The 25,702-nt window shown below is 46.8% G+C and overlaps 2 protein-coding genes across 2 annotated transcripts in view; both read left to right on the top strand.

Moving 5' to 3' along the window:
• Nucleotides 1-2,915, top strand: part of Clip1 (CAP-Gly domain containing linker protein 1) — an 80,884-nt gene extending 77,969 nt beyond the window's left edge. Inside the window, exons 25-27 of the mRNA XM_029533866.1 lie at nucleotides 435-440; nucleotides 1,888-2,012; nucleotides 2,486-2,915. Coding sequence (XP_029389726.1) covers nucleotides 435-440; nucleotides 1,888-2,012; nucleotides 2,486-2,711 — 357 coding nt within the window. The 3' untranslated portion in view covers nucleotides 2,712-2,915. The remainder of the gene's footprint in view (nucleotides 1-434; nucleotides 441-1,887; nucleotides 2,013-2,485) is intronic.
• Nucleotides 2,916-9,416: 6,501 nt separating this feature from the next.
• Nucleotides 9,417-25,702, top strand: part of Vps33a (VPS33A core subunit of CORVET and HOPS complexes) — a 27,959-nt gene continuing 11,673 nt past the window's right edge. The window contains exons 1-7 of the mRNA XM_021186781.2: nucleotides 9,417-9,545; nucleotides 10,934-10,999; nucleotides 11,460-11,587; nucleotides 12,802-12,988; nucleotides 15,720-15,836; nucleotides 17,567-17,741; nucleotides 22,350-22,546. Of these exons, the coding sequence (XP_021042440.1) occupies nucleotides 9,444-9,545; nucleotides 10,934-10,999; nucleotides 11,460-11,587; nucleotides 12,802-12,988; nucleotides 15,720-15,836; nucleotides 17,567-17,741; nucleotides 22,350-22,546 (972 nt within the window). The 5' untranslated portion in view covers nucleotides 9,417-9,443. The remainder of the gene's footprint in view (nucleotides 9,546-10,933; nucleotides 11,000-11,459; nucleotides 11,588-12,801; nucleotides 12,989-15,719; nucleotides 15,837-17,566; nucleotides 17,742-22,349; nucleotides 22,547-25,702) is intronic.

Raw genomic sequence — 25,702 nt, 5'->3', positions numbered from 1 at the left:
TTTTCGAGACAGGGTTTCTCTGTGTAGCCCTGGCTGTCCTGGAACTCACTTTGTAGACCAGGCTGGCCTCGAACTCAGAAATCCGCCTGCCTGTGCCTCCCAGTGCTGGGATTAAAGGCGTGCGCCACCACGCCCAGCCTTGCATACCCTTTCTTTAGCTGTGTAGTATTCCATTATGTGGATGTACCATAGTTTAGTCAGTCCCCCTTTGGTGGACAGGACACTGGGATCTGTCTAAACCTGTGGGTCTATATTAAAATCCAGAGCTATAAGGAATTCCTTTAACCAGTTTCCAGACTCCCACCAACCCAGTGTTAGCTTTGTCTCTTAGTGTCTCCCAGGCATAGTACAGAATTAACACTGTTTTTTCTCCCCCTTTCCCTTCTGCTTCCGTCTGTTTCTGCTGCTGCCGCCAACTCTTTCCCTCCCATCAGCAAATGGTTTGTTTTATGCCTTCCTAATTTGTGTGCATTTGTGCGTGTGTGATTGTGTGCATGGTCCCCTTGTCCCTGGCATGGAGCCTTATAGAATGACTCAGAAGATGCCACCTGCAAGTCAGAGGTGGGGGCAGGGGAGGAGGCGCGGTGGTTAGGAGCAGTGGTTGCTCTTATAGAAGACTGGGTTCAGTTCCCAGCACCCAGACGGTGGTCCACAAACATCTGTAACTCCAGTTCCAGCGAATCCAGTGGCCCCTCCTGACCTCCACAGCCACACAGGCACAATGAATGAATCTAGAATAAAAAAAAGAAAGAAAGTCAGGTGTGGTAGTACATCCATGTAACCCCAGCATTCAGGAGGCAGAGGCAGTAAGAGCTGTAGTAATTTGAGATAGCTACAGGGTAAGATCCTGTCTTTTAAAAAAAAAAATGTAAAGAAAGAAAGTTCAAGGTGAATTGAGTTTGGCTTCTGTTTTTTGTTTGTCTGAGACGGGGACTAACTATATAGACCAGGCTAGCTTTAAAGTAACAGAGAGAGCCTGCTGTGGGGACTAAAGGTGTATATCAGGCCTACCTTAATAGTCTGAGGCCGGCCTGGGATACTTCGCCAGGAAGAACAGCTAAAGGTGGGTATTGAGAGAGAGACTTTTTAATTTACAGAAAGGAAACCTTTTACTTTGTAAAGGAGGGAAGAATGTTTTGTTTTTAGAGTACCCTTAAAAGACAGGAAGTGTTCAGGACATGTTACTCTTTGATGGTCACTTTGCTGTCTTTGCTGCCAGTGGGAGCGTGTCATACCTCTCCTTAGCAGAAGGGGGGCTTGGCCTGCTCTAGTAAGTCCCTATTTCTCTTCTGAAGGCATCCTGTGTGTGTACACACACACACGCACACGCACACGCGCGCACACATGCACACACACACACACACACACACACACACACACACACACGCGCGCGCACACGCACGCACACACACATACCGGAAATAAACCAGGTATTCAGACATGTGAGATTTTGACTGTGGATAGTATAAAGTGTTTTGTTTTCTTGAAAATTCTCAGTAGCATTTCACCAGTCCACAGATTAGTGATTTGAGTGTAATGTCATTTATCCGAATGACAAGTGAAGTTTATCCATTCACAGCTACAAAGACTCAATGACATGAATTGAAAGTGTCTTTTGATACAAAATAGTTTCTTAGTAACCAACACTGAGGGATGGAGAGAGGAGGAAGGAAAGGTCCTTGCCTCTCACTAGCTGTGATCTCCCGCTTGCTGTGGTTCATCCTGCTCCCTCAGCATCCCTGTCCCTGGCCTGCTGTGACACATGTTTGCAGCTGTGGTGTGAGCACATCCTCCCCCACTTCTAGATACTGCAGCTGTGAGAGGCTCAGATGTCCACATAGCTCACTGCTTCTCTTTTCTTTTTTTTTTTTTTTTTTTTTAAATCAGATTGATTTCCTCAACTCGGTAATAGTGGACCTTCAAAGAAAGAATCAAGACCTCAAGATGAAGGTGGAGATGATGTCTGAAGCTGCACTCAACGGCAACGGGGACGATCTGAACAGTTATGACAGGTATGACCGGAAGAAATCTGAGCGTCAGCAGCTGTCAGCTAGAAAGAACCTGTTGCTGTGTGGCCACTTTGTCAGGGCAAACCACCATACATATGGCAAGAATAACAGAGCACAGAGGTCCAAGCTGCTCACTTTATTAGACTTATTTTGTGTATACGAGTATTTGGTAGGCATGTGTATATGTGCACCACATGTGTACCTGGTGCCCTTGGAGGCCAGGGGAGGGCATCAGATGCTGTGAAACTGGAGTTCCAGATGGTTATGAGTCTCTTATGGGTGCTGGGCCTTCTGTCTTAACAGCTGAGCCATCCTCCAGCCTCGCCTGCACATTTTATAAAGGTTTGTCCTGGAAGCTGCTAGCTGTGGCTATTGTTAGTCCCAAGGCATTTAAAAATTCTCTAGGAGTTCTGTCACCTCCTGAGTTTTTTTTTTCCTCTGACCAACTTCCTGGTTTTCTATGTTGACATTTGTAGTGATGACCAGGAGAAGCGGTCCAAGAAGAAACCCCGCCTCTTCTGTGACATTTGTGACTGCTTTGACCTCCACGATACAGAGGACTGTCCCACCCAGGCACAGATGTCGGAAGACCCTCCCCATTCCACTCACCACGGCAGCCGGAGCGAGGAGCGGCCGTACTGTGAGATCTGTGAGATGTTTGGGCACTGGGCAACCAACTGCAATGACGATGAGACCTTCTGAGGAAGCCGGGATGGCAGGAAAGGTTTCCCCGATGCCGGCTCCTCAGCGGTTCCCCGCCAGCATTGGTGTGCAACTTCAGAAGAGCTCCTTATTTTTTGACCCCTGTCAACAAATCTGAGAAAATATTTTGATCTTCAACACGTTTCCCTTTCATTTCCCCTCGTAAGTTAAAATAATAATAAATATTTGGTAGGCGGGCTTGCACTTCCGTCCTTGTTTTCTGGATTTTTAAGACATTGTACCAGGCACAGTTCCTGTTTGTTCCTAGAGAAGCCCTCTGGGACAAGCGGGACCCTGGCAGTATCTTATTTAAGAAACTTTAAGTGATGCCGTTGACTCTCATATTTGCACTAAACTGTTTCCTGGCTACATCTCTATATTTAGGTTGTCGTTGTTGTTACGCTTTGACACTGGAATGAGTTGCCAAAAAAAAAAAAAAAAAAACCCTGCGCCAACTCTGCAATTCCCTGCCTCCTTTACTCTCATCCCAAGCTCAAAAAAAAAAAAAAAAAAACCCTGCGCCAACTCTGCAATTCCCTGCCTCCTTTACTCTCATCCCAAGCTCTTCTCTTCGCACTACCTGCTCTCAGGAGGGCCTTTTTTCAGGCTTGACAATAAATACTTAGGTGTGACTCTAAATCATGAAACAGGTCAAAGGGAGGGGAAAGCCCCGAACTGCTGTGGGGACATTTTCTAATCTATATGCTGCACCCATGGACCGGCAGTGGTGTTTTCTTTACTGGTTTTACATAATTTCAACGTCTATATATTATATGTATATATATTTTTAAAAGAATCTATATTTTGGGAAAAAGTCTATACAATGTGTCTTCTTTTCAGATTTTTTTACCTTTATGAAAAAGAAAACACCTTAAAGGCTCACCATCGTCTTTGTCTACATGATGTTTCCTAGCCAGAGCTGAGGAGCTGGGCGAACAGTCTCCTGCTCTTTGCTTATGTCTCCGTCCTTTAGCAGATAACCCCAGCAGCAAACTAAGCCACTCTTAAGAGAGCTAAGCTAGCTGATCAACCCTCCGTTATACACTTGTGGAGTGTGTGTGTTTGTTTTTTACTGTATTTTTAATGAATGTATGATGAGAAATTCAACATGAGTCATTTTGATTTTCTTATCACAAAAAAAAAAAAAGAGATAAAACAAAGGACCTCAACCAACTGAAGAGTTGACCCCGCCAGTCTGAGTCTGTTTGTCTTCACTTGAATGTCTTTGAGAATATGTAAAAAGGAATCACCTGCACGGCCACGCAGTGTGCAGGATAACTTCCATCATTGTATATAGGCCTTTGCCCTGTCTCCCCTTAAGGTTATCCCCTGTGCTTGATGAGTGCTTGAACAGTCGACACATCTGTTGCCAGTTGGCATTCTGGGTTAATAAAACTATAGGAATTATTTCACAAACAAAATATGGAAAGCAGTATTAAAATCTGAGTTCTGTATCTACTTTAATAAATGTTTCGGGTCTCTTTGGTTTGTTTGTTTGTTTGTTTTTTGCCAGTGGTAGTAAACACATATTATTCTTAGCATTATTTGTCACGTTTTCTTTTTTTCCTTCAAGTAGGAAAGCCCTTTAGATTCCAAAGGCAATCCGTTCCTCCCTCTACCATGGAGCCACAATGTCAAGTCCCCAAATAACTCCTTTCACTTCTATAAAACCAGTTTCTAAACAACTACAAACAACAGAGAAGCGGCTCTCTGTGTAGCTGAATCTTTTGGAGGCAGAGGCAGGAGAGTCAGAAGTTCAAGGCCAGCTTTGCCTATGTGACAAGTTAGAGACCAGCCTGAGCTACATAAGACCCTGTCTAAAAAAGAGCAGAGAAGCCAAGGGGGTGGTGGCTCACACCTTTATTTATTTATTTATTTATTTTTGGTTTTTTCGAGACAGGGTTTCTCTGTATAGCTCTGGCTGTCCTGGAACTCACTTTGTAGACCAGGTTGGCCTCGAACTCAGAAATCCGCCTGCCTCTGCCTCCCGAGTGCTGGGATTAAAGGCGTGCGCCACCACGCCCGGCAGCTCACACCTTTAATCCCAGCACGCCGGAGGCAGAAGGAGGCTGAGCGCTGTGAGTTCAAGGACAGCCTGGTTTATGAAGGGGAGTTCCTGGTCTACAAAGGGAGTTCTAGGATAGCCAGGGCTACACAGAGAAACCCTGTCTTGAGAGAGAGAGAGAGAGAGAGAGAGAGAGAAGGAGAGAAGAGAAGAGAAGAGGAGGAGGAGGAGGAGGAGGGGAGGGGAGGAGAGAGAGGGAGAGACTTGAATGTTAAGCCTTAAAATCATTGATTTGATCCCAGCACCCAAGAGGCAGAGGCAGATGGATCTCTGAATTCAAGGCTAGCCTGGTCTACAGAGGGAGTGCCAGTGTTACACAGAAAACAAAAACAAGTCAGCAGGAGCTGGATATATACTTCAGGGTTCAATCCTCAGCACCACACACTTGGGAATGATGCTGTCAGTCTAGTCCTGCATTGGGAAGCTGGAAGTAGGAGGATCATACCAGGAGGTCTTCCTTGGTTGTATAGCAAGTTTGAGGATAACCTGGTGTACATGAAAGAGAACTTGTCTGGAAATAAAAGGAACTGGGGAGATAGCTCAGTCAGGACTTGAGTTTGATCCCAGAACCCACAAAGTGGAACATGGTGGCCCACACTTGTCATCCCAGCACAGAGGAGGGAGGCAGGCCCCTAGGGGCTTCCTAGGCTAGCTGGCCTAACCTACTGGACAAGTTTCAAGTCAGTAAAAGAATTTTACAAAGGCGGATGGCACCTTAGAAATGAAAGCTGGGCAGAGGCAGGTGGATTTCTGAGTTCGAGGACAGCCTGGTCTACAGAGTGAGTTCCAGGACAGCCAGGACTACCCAGAGAAACCCTGTCTCGAAAAACCAAAAAAAAAAAAAAAAAAGAAAAGAAATGAAAGCTGATGTCATCTGGCCTGAGCATGTACCTACATGTGTACACACATAAATACCAGGTACTAGAAGGCATGGACTTCTGTTTAGTGTTGCTGGAAAGATAAGAAGTGGGGGTGGGGATGGGGGTGGGGAGAGACAGCTGGAGACCTGTTATCCTGACAGTTGGGAGACTGAGGAAGGTAGACTGTCAGGAGTTCAAGGCCAGCCTGGCTCATATGATGAGACCCTGCCTCAAGGAGGGACAGGGTGTTCAAAGCTCGAAAATGGTTCCAACCCCACAGAGGGAAAGTGTCCCAGAAGACTGCGCAACCTCTTGACAACCTCAGGGGAGGATCCTGGGCTTCTGAGTGACGTCATGAACCGTCATCAATTCTGTTCCCACCAGAACATGAAAGATGTCTTTGACCTTTCAAGTTATATTTTTTTTTGTTGCTTTTTATAACCTTGGCTATACTAGAACTAGCTCTGTAGACCAGGCTCGCCTCAAACATTTTTAAAAACAAAAACAAAAACAAAAAAACCAAAGTCATGTGTGGCAGGCATCTGTCACTCCAGTACTTTGGAGAGGGATCAAAAATTCAAAGTCTGTCTCAGCTACATCGTTCACTACCAGCATGGACTACACGAGACCCTGTTAGAGGCTGGAAGAGGAAGAGAAATAACTGCTATCTTATCTCAAAGCATTTTGTGAGCCATTCAAAAGTTAAATATTTTCTGAGTTCGAGGCCAGCCTGGTCTACAACGTGAGTTCCAGGACAGCCAGGGCTATACAGAGGAACCCTGTCTCGAAAAAACAAAAAAAAAAAAAAATCAAAAGTTAAATATATTGGATTATCCACTTTTTTAATCAGTACATTTAAAAAGAAAAAAGATGGCATTGGGACCGACAGGGTTGGGGATGGGAGTAGATATTCCACACTCTATAGCGTAAACAGGAATTTGCACATACAAGTCATTGCTAGCTTAGCACACAGGTACTATCCATAGCTTGCTTGTGTTGGGTTAACTTTCCAGATGGCGTTGGAGAAACACTAACAACACTGGCAGACTGGGCTCAGGCAGCCAGGTGATAAGAGGTTAATGTGATTGATTGACCACCTAACCAGAGTGATGACACTGAACTCAAGTTGGCGGTCCTGTGCACTGCTGTCCCCATCCTCCATCCTCCACCCCTGTATCACCCTTTCAGGTCGCTGGATCCCTGAACACAGCATGACTTCAAGATTCCATACTTGGTGGAGCAGAGAGCCACCTTGGTGGTTAAGAGCATTTGCTGCTCTTCCGGAAGACGGCTATAGGTTTCCTAGCAACCATGGCTGTAAATCCGCTTCCGGGGGAACTGATACCTCTGGCCTCTGAGGGTGCCTGCACTCAAGTGCACAAACTCACATGCAGACAAACACAGACACCTACACACAATTAAAAATAATAAAAGTACGTTTTTAAAAAAAGACTCGTTTATTTTATGTATGTGAGTACACTGTGGCTCTCTTCAGAATCACCTGGTGGGCATTCAATCCCATTGTAGATGGTTGTGAGCCACCATGTGGTTGCTGGGGTTTGAACTCAGGACTTTTGGAAGAGTAGTCAGTACTCTTAACAGTTGAGCCCACCTCTCTAGCCCCTAAAAGTAAGTTTTTAATAATTTCTTCTTGTCTCTTTTTACTGGTTCTTATGAGAACTGGAAATGTAAGCTTCAGTGTTCTGGTTACAGCAATGTTTGATTCCATTTATTTATTTATCTATCTATCTATCTATTTATTTATTTGTGATTGGGGTCAAACCAAAGGCCTTTCAAGTCCTAGCAAGCAATGTACCATTGTGCCATATCCCCAGACTTTGATTTTGAGATAAGGCCTTACTATGTAGACCACACAGGTTTACCACTTACTCTCCTCCTCGTCTACCTCCCACGTGCTGGGATTATAGGCCTGTGCTACTCAGCCTCTGATTAGTAATCCACAACTCCTTAGAAACTCTCAAAACTGTTAGGTTATCTACCTAACTAGTTGAGTGCTCGCCTTTGAATATCTACTAAATGACTGCCTCCCCACACAGTTGCTTCAAAAGAAACCATTGTAAATAATACCTTGCGGGGGCTGGAGAGATGGCTCAGCGGTTAAGAGCACTGACTCCTCTTCCAGAGGTTCTGAGTTCAATTCCCAGCAACCACATGGTGGCTCACAACCATCTGCAACAGCATCCGATGCCCTCTTCTGGTGCGTCTGAAGAGGGCATCAGACAGTGTATTCGTATACGTAAAATAAATATAAATAAAAAATAATACCTTGCAACGGGACATTATTCTCAACTTTAGTATCATTAGCCGTCGGTGAGTCCAGGGAGGTCAGAGGTGGCATTAGTGGATTTGGACCTGGAGTTCTGGAGTTCCAGGCAGTTTTGAGCTGCCCTGTGGGTGCTAGATCCCCAAATCTGGCTCTCTGGAAGAACAGTGTGTTCCCATGAAGCCATCTCTCTCTTCTATTTTTTAAAATGTGTTTGCCCGAAAGTATCTTATCAGTGCTGTGTGCTGTGCCCTCCGAGGCAAGAAAGGGGCACTAGATCCCCTGTGTTAGCATTTCTTCCAGGCTCTGCTGCGCAGTTACCTGGCAACAGCCATGTGTGCCTGACTCGGTATAAAAGAGGCTGCTTGCCCTCTTCTCACTCTCTTACCCTCTTCCCTCTCTGTCCCTTCTCTCCCCTTTCCCCTTCACTGTCTCTCTCCATGGGGTCCAGCCTCTACTCCTCTATTTTCTTCCTCTTTCCCTTCCCTCTCTTTCCTCCTCCTCCTCTTCTCCTTCTCCTCCTCCCCCTCCCTCTCTCTTTTCTCTCCTTTCTCAACTCCCCTCCCCATGCCCTAAATAAACTCTATTCCATGCTATATCCATCATATGGCTAGTACCTCAAGGGGGAAGGGATGTCTCCGCATGAGCTCGCAGAGGCACCCCTTCCACTTCACCATACCTCACTCTATCAAACATATCCCTGGCTTCCTTTTCTTGCTTTATAAAACACAACACCCTGGAACCGGAGTTACAGATGGCCACGAGCTATCATGTGGATCCTGGGAACCTGGTCCTTTGGAAGAGCAGCAAGTGCTCTTAACTGCTGAACCATCTCTCCAGTCCGTTTATTGTTTGTTTATGTGGAGACAGGTCTCACTGTGTAGCCCTGGTTGTCCTGGAGCTCTAGATGTTAACCAGGCTGGCCTCGAACTTGCAGAGACAAGCCTGGTCTTCGATTGAACCACTTACTGGGTGTAGTAAGGTGCATTTTGTAGTTTGGTCTCAATCGCCATTTTACACCAGTATTCTAGCTGCGAAGATGGAAGGGTGGTGCTTTTAAACGCGACAAATAACATCTAAATTGCATCCTTAAGATCGGGCGATGGTGGCGCACTCCTTTAATCCCAGCACTTGGGAGGCAGAGGCAGGCGGATTTCTGAGTTCGAGGCCAGCCTGCTCTACAGAGTGAGTTCCAGGGCAGCCAGGGCTACACAGAGAAACCCTGTCTCAACCCCCCCCCCCCCAAAAAAAGAAAACAAGAAAAGAAACCCCGTCTTGAAACAAACAAACAAAGACTCAGTCTTCACTGCTCACCATTCTTAGGCACGGTGGGGAAAATACTTCAAAAGGGGGCGGGGCAAGGAGGACACGCCTCCTCGCATGCGCACTAGGACCTTGAGGGAGCTTCGCTGTTCGCTGGACTCCGCCTTTCGCGTTCAGCGTGCGTCAGCGACTCGGGTCACGTGAACGTCCCGTCACGTGACGCAGGCGGCGTCTGGGGGAAACACGGGTGCCCGGGCAAGATGGCAGCGCACCTGTCGTACGGCCGAGTGAACCTGAACGTGCTGCGCGAGGCGGTGCGCCGGGAGCTGCGCGAGTTCCTGGACAAGTGCGCTGGGAGCAAGGTGAGGGACGGTTCCCCGGCGCCGCCAGGCCTGGCCGGCGGGATTGTGCGAGGCCCTGGGGCGCGACAGACCCTGGCCCCGAGCTCTCCGACCTGCGACGCTGTTGTCCTTCCCAGCCTGGAAGCACGCACGCCCACAGCCCTCGGCACAGCACATCGCTGGTGAAAGACGAGCTGTCACTTCGTAACTTCAACCACGGATCGTTTTGTCTGTTAAAGCACCCAGCTTAGAAGGGAGGCGGGCTAGATCGGGACTTCGTAGAATTATCTCCTTCCTTCCTTGTTTCCTCCCAGTGTTAGTTTGAGACAGGGTAGCGCCGTGTAGCCCTGGCCTGGCTGGCCTCGAACTCACTGAGATCCACCTGTCCCTGCCTCTGAGTGCTGGGATCGGCTCTCCATTTTATTTTTGAGCCAATTCCTGGCGGTATAGACGGTTCCTGCCAGCTCTCCTCCTTCCTCTTGCCTCTGGCACTACTGGCATGAGCCATGCTGTGAGGTTTTCTTTTAAGCATTTTTTTTTTCCTCTCTAGTCTGGGATTTATTAGTCATACCCCATCCCTCTCCAGAGAATGGGAAGTTCTAATCTGAAGAGAAAATCAAAACAGATGCTCTAAAAATCAGTTTTGGGCCGGGCAGTGGTGGCACATGCCTTTCGTCCCAGCACTTGAGAGGCAGAGGCAGGTGGATTTCTGAGTTCAAGGCCAGCCTGGTCTACAGAGTGAGTTCCAGGACAGCCAGGGCTACACAGAGAAACCCTGTCTCGAAAACCAAGACACGACACCCCCCCCCCCAAAAAAAAGAATCAGTTTTGGAAATATAGCTTCAACTAAGGTGGTTACTTGCTGTCATTGAGTCAAAAAGGCAGATTATTAAATCACAGGGGGCAATATTAAACCGAAAATGATGTTGAAATCACATATAATAGATTGTATGGACCAGGTTTACGAAGTGTTTCTCCTGGAGGAAGCAGGGACCTCTGATGCCAGTGTCATGGAATTTCCCCCTTCGTGGAAGGTTTTTTTCAGCTATAATGTGACCAGAGCCTTTAAAAATCCTAACTCCAAATTTCAGAAGAATATTCCTTGGATCTGGAAAGTAGCTTAGAGGTGAAGAGGGAGTGTAGCTCTTCCAGAGGAGCCCGGATCAGTTCCCAGCACCTATAGACAACCACTTGGAACCCCAGATCCTTGGAAATCTGATGGGTCTGGCCTCTGAGGGGACCTGCGCCCACATTCACATATCGAAGCACAGACACATAGAACTAGACATAATTAAAATAAAGTGGGGGTGGGGCAGGGAAAAATATTAAACCTTATAAAAATATATTCTTACTGGTTATAACTGCCATTTCTGTTGGTGGAATTTCTGAGTGTCTCTCCCCTCTTACAGGCAATAGTGTGGGATGAGTACTTAACTGGACCATTTGGACTGATCGCACAGTACTCGTTACTAAAGGTAATATGCATATGAGATTTGTTCAAGAATTAATAATTAATCGTGCCTAGTGCGGGTAATGGGATTCTGACATATCTTCCTGAATAATCACTTGCAAAGCTATGTGAGCTGAACAAACACTGGTATTAATGCATGATTAACGTTCAGCCTAGAGGGTGCTTCTCAGTGGCAGTGTTTTTGCCTGGTATGCACGAGGTCCCGAAATTGATGTCTGGCATGCCACAGGAAAAAAAAAAAAAAAAAACAGAAACAAAACCACTCCGTGCACAAGCGCTGTCTTGTGTGACTGTGCCGCAGTGCCTTGGCCATCGTGCTGTGTCAGAGTGGTTGGCCTGCGGATGCAGAAACAACGGCTTTATCTTGCAGCTTGGACCTTCATGTGTTTGGTTGGGACTATGAATTACAGATCTGAAGAAGACAGAGTTCAGGGTTCTTACTAGTCTTGTGTGTGCTTCCCTAGGAACATGAAGTGGAAAAAATGTTCACACTTAAGGGAAGTCGTTTGCCAGCAGCTGATGTCAAGAACATCATTTTTTTGGTCAGACCCAGGCTAGAGTTGATGGACATAATTGCTGAGAACGTACTCAGGTACCTCAGAGTTTTGTGGTTCAAAAGACGTTGGGCTTTAAAAGGTGTTTGTTTGTTTATCTCTTTATTTATTTTGGAGGAATGGTGTGTGCCTGCGTGGAGGTCAGAAGACGACTGGTAGGAATGAGTTCTGTCCTCCCGAGGATGTCCCAGGGATTGGATGCAGGTCATTAGGTTTGGCGTAGGCGCTTTCCCCTGCTGAACTCTTCCTGCCCAGTTGTCGTTATAAAGACTTTAATGTTCCCAGTACCTTCATTCACCCTCTTGTCAGAGTGTTAGACGGCCATCATTTGGAAGAGTGGGACCAGACATAGCAAAATGTTAGGGGCACGGTGGAAGACACGTGGCAGTGCTCTGAATAGCTTGAAGGAAATAACTTCACTCTCTGATGATGGCTAAAACTTCCAGCCTTTGTCAGCAGAGAGAACCCTGCCTTAAAAAACACCACACGGAAACTTCTGGTGGCTGTTGTTTTCAAACTGCTGTAGTGGGCTTGAATTTCATAAACAAGTAAGAACTGTGGAATCAAGTAAGTGGATGTGGAATCCACTCTATAAAGCCCTCTGGTACAGTTGATTGATGGGGCCCCTGAAAACCTAGACTGCGTGTGGCTGTTCTTAGAAGTCCACAAACAAGGGGACTAGGGAACAGAAGGTCTCATTTTAATACAAGACTGTTGTGTTAAACTGGTTCGGTTAAAGAGGCATTTGTTTTCAGAAAACACAGATGTGCTGTTGTAAGATCTGGTTTTGGTGTGTGTGTGTGTGTGTGTGTGTGTGTATCTGTCTGTCATGTGATGTGATTTCTAGAATCAGATTTCTAGAATTAGAATTTTATTAACAATTTGGGTATGAGCGTCTGGCTTTTTTTTTTTTTTAAGTTTTATTTTTGTTTTATGTGTATAAGCATTTGCCTGAATATTATGTATATGTGCTGTGGTGCCTTTGGAGGCCAGAAGAGAGTGCTGGATACCCTGGAACTGGAATTCAGACAGTTGTCAGTTGCCATGTAGGTGCTGGGAACCTAGCTGTCATCCCCTGAAAGAGTAGCCCACGCCCCTGCCCTCAGAGCCATCCCTGCGCCCTTGAGAGTCTGCCTTTATGTGTTTCTGTAAGCAGTGTGTGTTTGGTGCCTGCCAGGTCGTAGAGGTGCCCAGAAAAGCAACCTCTGATCCTAAGCAGCACATAAGCTAATCGTGGTCACTTCCTTTGCAGTGAGGACAGGCGTGGCCCTACCAGGGATTTCCATATTTTGTTTGTGCCTCGCCGGAGCCTACTGTGTGAGCAACGGCTGAAGGACCTGGGAGTTTTGGGATCCTTTATTCATCGAGAGGAGTACAGTTTGGATCTCATTCCATTTGATGGGGACCTCTTATCCATGGAGTCAGAGGGTGCTTTCAAAGTAAGTTTGACGTTTCCTTAACATCAAACTTTGATGTGTTCTCACTGTGTGGACCTGGCTAGTCTGGAACTCAGAGATGCACCTGCCTCTGATACACCTCCCAAGTGCTGGCCCACAGACGTCGGTGTTATTTACTGCTGGATGTGCCACGCTGCTGCTTCCATTCGCATCTGTGCTCTATGGAGGGGAGGCCCACATCTGTGGTCTATGGAGGAGAGACCAGTGTGTGTTCCTGTCGGATGTGCTCTTCTTGCCAAATTGCTTGCTCATGGTTCTCTGCCCAGCTCCTCTTTCTCTGTCTCTTCCCTTTTTGTGTATATGTAATATGTGTGTGCAAAAGAGGATGTCTCCGCCTTATTCCCTTGAGACAGGGTGGCCAACAGCTTCAGACACCCTCTCATCTGCTTCCCCAGCTCTAGGGTTACACAAGTGCCTGTTCAACCACACCTGGCTCTGTGTGTGGTGTGTGTGTGTGTGTGTGTGTGTGTGTGAATGTATGTGTGAGTGAATTTGAACCCTGTTACCCTGCTACTTAAACATCAAGAGCTCTCAACCACTGAGCTTGCTTTCCAGACATCTCCATCTCACCCTAACCCCACTTTTTGATGGCATGGCCTTGTTCTGTAGTCTGTGGTGGCCTCCCTTGCCGTCCTCCCCCCTCAGCTTCCTAAGTGCTCAGATTATGGGCATGATAGTTCCCATTGGTGTTCGTTTGTTTTTAATATCTTGCTTAAAATTTATTCACAAGTACAGTGTATTTGAATCAAATCTATTTTGCTATTTTAGGACAAGGTCTCACGAAGCGCAGGCTAGCCTTGAACTCTTGGTCCTCCAGTTTCTTTCTTTTTTTTTTTTTTTGGTTTTTCGAGACAGGGTTTCTCTGTATAGCCCTGGCTGTCCTGGAACTCACTTTGTAGACCAGGCTGGCCTCGAACTCAGAAATCCGCCTGCCTCTGCCTCCAGAGTGCTAGGATTAAAGGCGCATGCCACCACGCCCGGCATGGGTGGACCTCTTTGCCTGGTCTGTATAGTGAATTCCAGGATAGCTAGGAGTTCATAGTGAAACCCTGTCTCAACCCTGCCCTAACTGCCGCCCCCCCCCCAATTTTGTAAATGTAAGTCATTTACATAGTAATTTTTTTTAATTAGGGTACAGAGTGATGAAGAGGCTGCTTTCCCCGTGTCTTCTTTTTATAGAAGTCATAAAGATCTCTCACACGCTCTCTGTCTCTCTTTGTCTCTCTCTCTCTCTGTGATTCTTTTGTTTTACTGGGTTTTAAGGACTGTTTTAATTTCTTAATTTCTTTTTTAGATAGACTTTCTGTAGCCCTCACTCATAGCACACACAACATTCTTTCTCTGTGTGCCCTGGGTTTTAGAACTGAGAGGTGTGCCTGAAGTTAACGCCAACCCCAGGTCTGAATTGAGTGTGAGACTGGGCTCACCCCACTGAATGTTCAGTGCCAGCTCATAGTGTTAGCGTGTTCATTTTAATAACTAAATACCAGAGTATCTAAAGGCAGCCAACCTAGTAAAAACTATAAGGGTTTCTGTTGTGTAGGTGAGCGAGTTTGGGGCCCAGAATACAAGCTTTTAAATATTAATGTGTAGTAGCATTCATCCTAAAATGTCCCTGTAGCTTGAAATGCCATGTGGGATGGATTCCCTGTGGAAGAAGTGGGCCATTAATGTGTTGGACTCCCTCACTGACTGTGGTAATCGCCGAGGCCCCAGCCGATCCAGAGTTATGTTTCCAGTGAGTGACCAGTATTAAATCTGTTGTTACTGAGGGTGTCGCTCAGAAGTGGAACAGTGTGCTCGAGGCCCTGGGTTTGATTCCCAGAACTACCAAAACAAGAGTCAAAAAGAGATCTGTCTTGCCAGCTTTGACAGCGAACTCCTTTAATTTAGGAGGAAGAGGTAGGTGGATGCCTTTCAGTTCCAAGACCAGCCTGGTCCACAGAGTGAGTTCCAGGACAACCAGAGCTACACAGAAAAACTTGGTCTCGAAAAATCAAAAGAAAAGAAACCCCTCTCATTAGCTTGGAAATCTTTTCTAAAGCTAGCATTACAGAAGGAAAGTCGTTGTAGTAACACAGCTTTTTAAGATGGAGTGAGCCATGGCTTGTCATCCTCCCCTTTGGAAGGATTCCAAAACATGCATCTCGTGGCATCCTTGTCCTGGGCTGTTGTGCTGGGAAAGAGCCATAAACGTCAGTCCTAGACGAGTCAGAGACCAGGCTTCCAGTGTGCAGTATAAACCCCTGTGGTGTGTTTGCTGGGACAGCCCACTCTGCTGGTCATCACCTCCCCCTTCCTCTGCTCCTTGCTTTGGATACTGAAGAGACCCTAAGGTAATAGCAGTGGGGTGTTGGGACAAAAGGTACCCTCTTTTCTTTTCTTTTTCTTTGAGACAAGGTTTCACTCTGTATCCTTGGCTGGCTTGAAGTGCTGTGTAGACCAGGCTGGCCTTGAACATACAGATCTCCTTGCCTCTCCTCCTGAGTTCTGAGATGAAAGACACGTGCCACCAGAACTGGTCTACAAAAGAGAACCATTTTGACTTTTTCTGCTTCATGTTTTTCATCTCTATCTTTTGCCTGTCTCAAGTGGGATGTCATGTAGCCAGGACTCCTGTGCCAGCCACCATTTTGACTTGTAACTGGATGGTGATTGTAAAACAGTTGATAATGGTGGTGGTGATCCACAGAAGCTGGCTTTGTCTCCACAGGAGTGCTACCTGGAAGGCGACCAGACCAGCCTGTACCACGCAGCCAAGGGGCTGATGACCCTGCAGGCGCTGTATGGAACTATCCCCCAGATCTTTGGGAAGGGAGAGTGTGCTCGGGTAAGAACCCTCTGTCTTCTGGCTTTATCCAAAAGAGGGGTCAAAGGGGGGGAACTTGAGAGACACAGCCAACCCCTTTACTTCATGTGCACCCATGCCATTACCCATACTTCTGTGTTGAGGGCTTCATTTCCTCCCTGCAGTTCACAGTCACTCACCACACGGTCAGTACTCACAGGGCTTGGGAACATGCCCACCGTGAGATGTTCCCAGAGGTGACCAAGGTCACAAGTGTGCTTAGAAGCAGTTGTTCACATTTGTGCACTTGTTTGGTGACTGTGCCTTTTAAATGTATTCTGATCATGGCGTAGATGTATAGTGTGGCTTAGGTAAGTTTCATTGGGGCCAGAGTCACAGAGCTCTCGGCTGTGAGTCCTGTATGAATGAATGGTTTTTTGAGACATAGTTTCCCTGTATAGCCCTAGCTATCCTGGGACTTCCTTTGTAGACCAGACTGGTCTCAAACTTAGAGATTTGCCTGCCTCTGCCTCTTGAGTGCTAGGATCAAAGGTGTACGCCACCAGAGTCCAGCCTTCAGTAACGTATCAGCTGCTGACTAAACGCAAAATAAGACGCAAGGTTTATTATTGATCTGTGGACAAAAGCTGTGACCAGGGGCTGGAGAGATGGCTCAGTGGTTAAGAACACTTCCTGCTCTTCCAGAGAACCCAAGTTCAGTTCTCAGCTCCCACATCCGGCAGCAACCGTCTGTAATTCTAGGCTAAGGGCATACAAGGGAACAGACAGGAAGTAAAGGGAGATGGGAGGAGGCCAAAGGCAGATGGAAGGAAGGAAGGAAGCAGCGTTTGGGTCTCCGAGGAGCTGCCTTGAAGCTTCAGTTCAGGTACCTGGAGCATGGGAGACTCCGGTGGAAAGCCTCTGCAGGGGACGCAGCTCTGCACATGCAAGTCCACGTGGGCGATCAGTCAGCCTGAACCAACCGCACTCCTGATCTTAGTTCAGGGATGGCTCCTGCGGGGTTCTGAGACATTTTCCAATACTACACAGGAAATTGATATGAAGGGAAGTAACCCCCACTCTGTACTTAATCCTCCAGCACTGAATGCCCTCTTAAAACCAAGCTGGGCACTGCACTCATGTGCACAAAGTCACCCTCAGACAGATGTACTCGTGTAAATAAGAACCACTAAATCTTTACATTTCTTTTATTTCTATGCATCTGTGAGTTTATGTGCAGGTACTACAGAGGGCAGAGAGTGTGTAGATGGGTTCCTTATAACTGGACTTCCATTTGGTTGTAAGCTACTAGAGGTGGGGGCAGGGAATTGAACCTAGGCTCCCTGCAAGAACAGTAAGTGCTCTTAACTACTAAACCATCTCTTCTGCCCTAAAAATAACTAAATCTTATACATGAATGAATGAATGAACGAACGAACGAACGAACACACGCTATGAGCAGAGGCTCATAGGTACCTGTGTTTCTCTTAGGAGCACTGGATCAGCGCTGGTTACTGCATCATCTTTAGAGATTGTAGAACATGACCGTCCTGTGTAGCAGGCATTGGTTGTGACTGGGGTAGGGTGGCCACTGTTGGCTCTGAGCTGGATGGTGGTTAACTGTAGGTGCTTCCTGTTAGCCATTTATTTCACATCAGCCTGGCCCTGGCTGCTTTTCTTTTTTCCACCTTTGGAGTATTGTTTTCTCTGTAGCAGAGCCTTAAACTCTGCTAGTTCCCGGGAGACTTCCTGAGCCCATGTTTTGTTTCTAGCAAGTGGCCAATATGATGGTCAGGATGAAGCGGGAATTCACAGGAAGCCAGAACTCAGTGTTCCCCGTGTTTGATAACCTTTTACTGCTTGATCGCAACGTGGATCTCCTGACGCCGCTCGCCTCCCAGCTCACGTACGAAGGCCTCATCGACGAGATTTACGGCATTCAGAACAGTGAGTGAGCCGACATGTTGGGATAGCAGCTATATCGCAGTTAGGATAAAAGTATCCGCTGTGTGCAGGCTGTGGCTTTATGGTTTCTTCTAGAGTGTTGTTTAAATGTAAAGGCCAGGGGGTTCTATTTTTCTTCTTCTCCTCCGCTCCACCCCGACCCCTTGTGTTTTGAGACTGAGTGTTCATACAGAGCCAAAGCTCACATGGGATTTACCATATAGCTCAGGCAGGCCTTTGCCTCCCTAATGTTGTGATTACATTAAGGTTTGAGTTATCACACCTAACTAAAAATCCAGTTTCTCTTCTCTTTTTCTTCCTTCCTTCTCTGCATAGCCCTGGCTGTCCTGGAATTCACTCTGTAGACCAGGTGACCTCGAACTCAGAGATCTACCTGCCTCTGAGTCCTGGGAATTAAGGTGTGCGCCTCTTATGATTGGCTGAAGATCTAATACCTATTGATGGTTAGAAAGGAGAGAGTAATTTAAAAAAAAAATGTTTTTTGGAAGCAAGTTGGCAGCATATAAAGTTATTAATTCCGGCAACAATCCCAGGAATGTCCCTTGAGGAATCATCATTCCAGAGAGGATGAGGGAGGGCTGTGTTTTAAATAGCCCGAATGCTTGAGAGCATCACACATTCTGTGGAGCCACAGAAGTGGCAAATGTGGAGCCTGGGAGACTATACGGACAGTGTGTCCCCATTATACACTGTGGTCATCTCTGTGTGTATCGTTGATGGGCAGTATTACATGACGAGGAGATAGCACTCAGGAGAGGGATATGGCTGAAAGGGCGAGGCCTCTGGAGGCTCTGTGCTCGACCTTGCTCTTTAGCCATCTGTTTATCTTGTATGTATGTATGATGTATGTATGTATGTATGATGTATGTATGTATTTTGAGACTGAGTCTCACTGTGTGGAGATTAATCTCAGCAGAACTGAGAGTAAAAGTGTGCCACAACACCTACCTTATTTATTATCTTTTAAAAATATTCTTTGTGTCTTCTTTGACAATTTCATACATGTATCTAATATATTTTGATCATACTTACCTTATTTAAAGTTTTCTCTACATTTTTAATTTATTGTATATGTGTGTGCACCTGCATGTGTGTGGCACCTACCATGACTATACGGAGGTCAGAGGACAGCTTTCAGGAGTTGATTCTCTCCTTCTACCATGTGGGCCCTGGGGACTGTAGTCAGGTCATCGGGCTTGGTGACAAGCACTTTTACCCATTGGCCTCTCACTGGGCCCCTGATTATTATTATTATTTTTTTTTAAAGATTTATTTATTTATTATATGTAAGTACACTCCAGAAGAGGGCATCAGATCTTGTTATGGATGGTTGTGAGCCACCATGTGGTTGCTGGGATTTGAACTCTGGACCTTCAGAAGAGCAGTCGGGTGCTCTTACCCACTGAGCCATCTCACCAGCCCTGATTTTTTTTTAATCTTTTTGATACAAAGTGTTGCATTCTAGCCCAGGCTGGCCATGAACTCTGGTCTTCTTGGTTTAGCTCCCAAGTTGGAAGGTTAGACTGTTGATGGTCACCACCGTGCCCCGCCCAATGGTTATTTAGAAAGCTTCCTTTGCATTTAAGCCAGCACAGCTGGAAAAGAACGCTGACTTGTCTTGTGGGTCTAAGGCCTGATCAGTCATCATCTGATGACCACTCCGCTGACTCCGTCTGGCCACGTGGTCCATGCCCACTGTGCCTGCTGCACAGGAGCCGAGGCTGGCCACGTGTGGCCCCACAGCCCCCTGTGGCTGGCGGAGAATAGGAGAGCGGCTGGGTCTGGAGGGAAGTGGAACGTTTAGGTGGATGTTCATGAGCCGAGAAGCAGTACAAATGCAGGGAGCTGAAGTGTGCAGACGGCAGAATTCTCAGTGACTGCTTGGGGTCCAGGTCACTAAGACCAGGGCTTATCAAGTGGTTAGGACAGAGGTCACAGCATGTTTTATTTGTATAGTTTTGGCCAACATAATATTTGATTCTGTTAGCTTTAAAATGTGAGGAATTATTAATGGTCTTGATTTATGCCACATATCAAAAAACACCTATGTTGTGGCTGTCCTTAGAGCTTACATCCACTTAGTGTCCAATGTCCAGAGGAGACAACCCCTTTGTTCTTTTTGCCATGGATGGTCAAGCACATGCATGCCACATGCATGCAAACGCACCCAGGCTGTCTGTCTTGGCCTGGCCTCTAGACATTCTAGAGCTGCAGATATTTAAAGATCTGGAACCCATAGAACCTGGGAGGCAAGATATGGGCTGCTGCTGGCTCCTTTTAGGGTGAGAATGTCTAGAACTGACTGCTGCGCCCTAAAACTACGCACTAAAGGCCTGTGGATGTTTAAATGTAGAGTGGACAAAGTGGTCAATTTGCAATCTGTACATTTTGTCAAGACAGTGAGTGTGAGGCGGGGGAACAGGACGGTGGCAGCTGAGGATAGAGAAGATGTGTTTCCATAGAGACCTAATGATACTGCCGCATGTCTTGTCTTGTTTTGTTTTTTAATTTGTTCCCTAAAATGGTATCCTAACCTCACTCTTCCTTGGAAGAAGAGTTCATCCCAGGATGCTGGAAAGCAGGCAGCAATCAGAACATGGTGTGGGCCTCTGCAGAGTGCACCCAGGAGATGGTCAGAGGAGAGCCTGGGCTTAGGGATGAGGTCTGCACCCAGGAGATGGTCAGAGGAGAGCCTGGGCTTAGGGATGAGGTCTGCACCCAGGAGATGGTCAGAGGAGAGCCTGGGCTTAGGGATGAGGTCTGCACCCAGGAGATGGTCAGAGGAGAGCCTGGGCTTAGGGATGAGGTCTGCACCCAGGAGATGGTCAGAGGAGAGCCTGGGCTTAGGGATGAGGAAGGCTGAGGGAGGAATGCCTGTGAGAGAGGGAGGGCTGGCTAAGGAGAGAGAGCACACCGGTGGACTCACAGCCTCCTCACACTGTGTCGTCATGACGCCAATGCTGATTAAGGAGAAACTGGGAAAAAAGAGCAAAGAAAACATGTGCGCCCCCCCCAGCCGCCACCCCTGGACCTGCCTGCCCCTGCTGTAGCCAAAACCCCAGCAATAGCATTCCTTCTTGGAAGTGTCTCTGTCTTTGCAGAATTTATTTCCCAGAGTAAACTGGAAATCAAATTGTACAGGTTGTGCCGGGCGTGGTGGCGCACGCCTTTAATCCCAGCACTCGGGAGGCAGAGGCAGGCGGATTTCTGAGTTTGAGGCCAGTCTGGTCTACAGGGTGAGTTCCAGGACAGCCAGGGCTACACAGAGAAACCCTGTCTCGAAAAATACAAAAAAAAAAAAACAAAAAAACCCAAATTGTACAGGTTGTCTTAAATGCCTCAGGTGAGGACAGAGGACAGGCGCGTCATTGGTTCTATCTATCCACCACGTGAGGTGTAGGGTTGAACCTGGTTCATCTACTGAGCCGTCTTGCCAGCCTTCAACTTCATGTGTGACTTGGTATAATGATGGCTAGTCTCAGCACACGTGGGATGTAACACTCATTTCCTCAGTGCATCTGGGTTTAAGGTGGGTTAGTTAGCTGAATCTGTGTCATTTACATTTATGACCTTAAAAGCACCTGTGCATATAAGGTTTTATTGTGGGTCAGGTTACCTTTCTCACCACATTCCGTGATGCAGGATTTTTAAGGATCTAAAAGTGTTACCATCATGTTAAGATGGCTCAGCTGGTAAAGGAACGTGACGCCAAGCTCTACAGCCTACATTTGATCCCTGGGACCCCTGTGTGGAAGGAGAGAACTGACTCCCACAAGTTGTACACACAATTGTTTTTATAAAAAAGAAGCTGGGCATGGTGGTGCAAACCTTTAATCCCAGCACTCGGGAGGCAGAGGCAGGCGGATTTCCAAGTTCAAGGCCAGCCTAGTCTGCAAAGTGAGTTCCAGGACAGCCAGGGCTACACAGAGAAACCATGTCTCGAAAAATCAAAAAAAAAGTTTCATCTTAAAAAGCCCCAGCCTTGGGGGTTCAGTGATTAAGAGCACTGGCTGCTCTTGTAGGACCCAGGTTTGGTTCCTAGCACCCTCGTGATAACTCCTGTCTATAACTCCAGTCCCAGGGCAACTAGCATCCTCTTCTGGTCTCCTTGAGCACCACATGCACATGGCAGGCAAACACACACACAGCCAAAACATCCATACACATAAAAATAATTATTTTCTTCTAAAAAACCCTATGACCTTTCATTACTTACTGTGAACACTCTAGAATTTTCTATCTTGTTTGCTGCTACATGGTACAGGCCGGTCCCAAACTCACAGAAGTTCTCCTGAGTGTTGGGGTTCACCTGGGGCATCTCCATGCCAGTGAAATCCCTTTTTAGAAACTCATGGTTGTGATGACTCTCTGTCTGTCCATAATGACTATTAGAGCTGTCATGGGTGCTGAAGAGCCGCCATGCCTGGGCGTGGGCCATGGGAAGTGAGAACCCAGAGCCTTTGTCTTCTAACACTCTCAGGAGTCACGGGTCACTGATTGGCTTATGGCTGACGGCAAATAAACTGCTGCCCAAGCATCTGAGTCTTGGGTCTTCCTGTAACTGCTCAAGTGCGTGTTCTCCAACTTCAGGTTATGTGAAGTTGCCTCCAGAGAAATTTGCACCCAAGAAGCAGGGTGGTGGCGGCGGGAAGGACCTTCCCACGGAGGCGAAGAAGCTTCAGCTCAACTCCGCAGAGGAACTCTATGCTGAGATCCGAGACAAGAATTTCAACGCTGTGGGCTCTGTGCTTAGCAAGAAGGCGAAGATCATCTCTGCAGCGTTCGAGGTGAGACACGCCTCAGCTGCCATCCTGGCCACGCTGCCAGAGCTTTGCGGCTCGGACTTCTATTTGCCTGAGATGTTTAGTATGTAATCAGGTATAAACCAGACTAAGAAAGCAAAAGGACCCTTATTGAAAACAATTCCTTGATATGCTCATAATTTTACCAACTATTAAAGACAGAAAGCAAATTTGCATCCTTAGGAGGTGCCCATGTGTGCTGACTTGTAAAGAATGAAATCTTGGCTGAATATTTGATAATCTGGGCCTAGGGCATCTTCAGGGGTTTTCGTTTTGTTTTCAGAGTGGAGTGGTACTTTGATTTTATAATTGTGAATACTTAGACTGCCCCTTCATACATAATGTACAGTAAAGAATGGCAGGGGTATGTTTAGGGCCATTTCAAAATAATGGAAGCAGGCCTGGTTGCATACCACTTTAATCCAGCACTTGAGAGGCAGAGGCAGGTGGATCTCTGGCCAGCCAGGGCTGCAATTGAGACCCTATCTCAAAAAAGAGGGTAGAGTGGGTGAAGAAAAAAAAGAAATCCTTGGAAATTAAAGGTTCTCAAAACCAGCACTCGGGAGGCAGAGGCAGGCAGATTTCTGAGTTTGAGGACAGCCAGGGCTACACAGAGAAACCCTGTCTCGAGAAAACCAAAAAAAGAAAAAGTTCTCAAAAACAGGTGTGTGGGCGAGGGGGTATGGGGGGGTGTATACACGCATGTATACCTCTTTTGCATATGGAAGCCAGAGATCACCCTATTTTAGGTGATGTTTTTCAGGAACTACTGGGATTTGTTGTTTTTGAGACGGGGCCTCTGTAGCCCTGGCTCTCCTAGAACTCACTCTGTAGACCAGACTGGCCTCGAACTCAGGGATCTGACTGCCTCTGCCTCCCGAGTGCTAGGTGTGTACTGCCACCGCTCCTTCCCTTGGATGTTGTTTTTTGTTTTGTTTGTTTGAGACCAGGTCTCTCGTCCTTCAGCACAGGCTGTGGCCAGCAAGCCCCAGGAATCCCCTCATCTCTTCTTTCCCAGCATGGAGATTACAAATGTGTGTCACTATACTTTTTTTTCCTTTAGGTGTAATTGTTTTTATGTAGATGATGAGCGCCTGGCCTGTATGCTTGTACACCACACCCAAGCCTGGTGCCAGTGAAGTCAGAGCAGGGGTTGGGTCTCCTGAAGCTACGCTTAGGGATAGGTGTGAGCCACCCAGGGAGTGCTGGGAACCGAACCCTGCTCCAGTGTTCATAGCCTCTGAGCCATTTTCCGGTCCTGTACCTTCAGCTTTTTATATAGGCTCTGGGAGTCAGACTCCTGTCCTGGTACCTCCTCAGCAGCCACTCTTCACAGCTCTCTCCTCAGCCCCCACTTAATGATTGAAAAAAAGGGAAAGAGGAAGGAAAAGCTAAACTCAAATAGCAGTTTTACTTGTGTTTACTTTTTGTCTGTTTAATTTATTTGGTGTTTTTGAGGCAGGGTCTTGGCGACCTAGGCGGCCTGATATTTGCTTTTCGGCCATGATGTAGCTTTTATGACCTTGAATTCTTGACTCTTCTGGGATCACAGGCCTGCACACTACAGCTGGTTTGTGCAGTGCTGTGGACTAAACCCAGGGCTTCCTGTGTGCTGGACACTGCTAACTACAGTGCATCCCTGGTCCCCTAAGGAGCAGTTTCAATGTCATATGTTCCTTTTTTTTTCCTCCTAGACAGGTTGTCACTATGTAGCCCCGGCTAGCCTGGAATTCCTGTAGGAAAATATTAAATTTTCTGTAACTAAACTGTTGCATTTCTTTAAGAACAGAAACCTTTTGTAGAGTGAAATTCCTGCAGTTGATAGTGTGAAGTAGCCTTGACCCTGAGCTGCCAGATTTAGGCAGGGTCTGTGGCCTGCAGGTGCCCCACAGGGTGTATTCAGGACCAAGGCTCTAGTAGGCACTGCCAGAAACGTTTTTTAGTTAATTTGTGGACAGTGCCTGTTCAGAAACCAATGTTTTGGGACCCCCATGTTCATTTCCATGGTCCTCTCTGAACTGTGATCAGCAGTTTAAACAGCTTGCTGAGGGCTGGCATGGGGCTCAGTGGATAAGAGCTGCTCTGGTAGAGGACCAGAGTTCAATTCCCTGCACTCACAGTTCCAGGGACTCTGAGGCCCCCTTCCGGCCTTCTCTAGTACCTGAACCACATAGACATATCCACACAAAGATGACCCCCCCCCACACACACACACACACGAACACACGAACACACACACACACACACACACACACACACGAACACATAATTAGAAATAAATCTTTTTTTTTTTAAAGTTGGGCTATAGTATAGCTGTTTCATTTTAATAGTACAGATTCAAGGGGGCCCCAAGGTTTTCTTTCTTTTCTTTTTAAGAAGTTTTCTTATTTATTTTTCTGGCACTGGGTATTAACGCTCAGAGTCCTGACTATGCTACACAGTCCTCTGCTTCTGAGCTACGTCACCAGCAAGGCTTTCTTGATTTTTAGACTTTTTCTCAGGCCTGTAACGACCGTGCTGTGCTAAATGAGGGGTGTGAGGGCATAAGTGTTGTTCTCAAAAACAAGTTCCTGTGACCTTTGTTAAATCCTGCTCTTCTCCCCTGAGAGGACGCCCGCTGTACTACAGACAGACGTCCCGTGGTACAATGTGCAGCCATGGTGAGCTGCTGAGGCCTGGCCAGCAAGGCAGTGGCAGGGGAGCCCCACAAGTGTGATATGATAATGAGATCAAAATCCCCCGCCGCCCAGAGCTTCATTATCACCTTCCTGCCTCCTCCTGTCTTTCGCCCAGTTGATTCTTGTTTTGAAATGTGGGGATTCTATAGACTTAGAAAATGACTGTTTAGGATCTAGAGATAGAAATTGGGAGAGTTTTTAAAAACTGCTTTTTATGTATTTGTTGTTGTATCTGCGGTTGTAAATATTAACTTCCCTAGAGGTTCTATCTGTACAATTAACTCCATATTTCTGAAGACACTTCTGGGATACATTATTGAAATGTGCCCATCAGGTGGAGGCAGCAGCAGTGGTGGTGCACACCTTTAATCTTAGCCCTTGGGAGGCAGAGGCAGGTGGATTTCTGAGTTCGAGGCCAGCCTGGTCTACAGAGTGAGTTCCAGGACAGCCAGGGCTACACAGA

The sequence above is a fragment of the Mus pahari genome, chromosome 23, assembly GCF_900095145.1.
Source record: "Mus pahari chromosome 23, PAHARI_EIJ_v1.1, whole genome shotgun sequence".
Lineage (NCBI taxonomy): Eukaryota > Metazoa > Chordata > Mammalia > Rodentia > Muridae > Mus > Mus pahari.
This window is presented reverse-complemented; position numbering and strand designations above follow the sequence as displayed.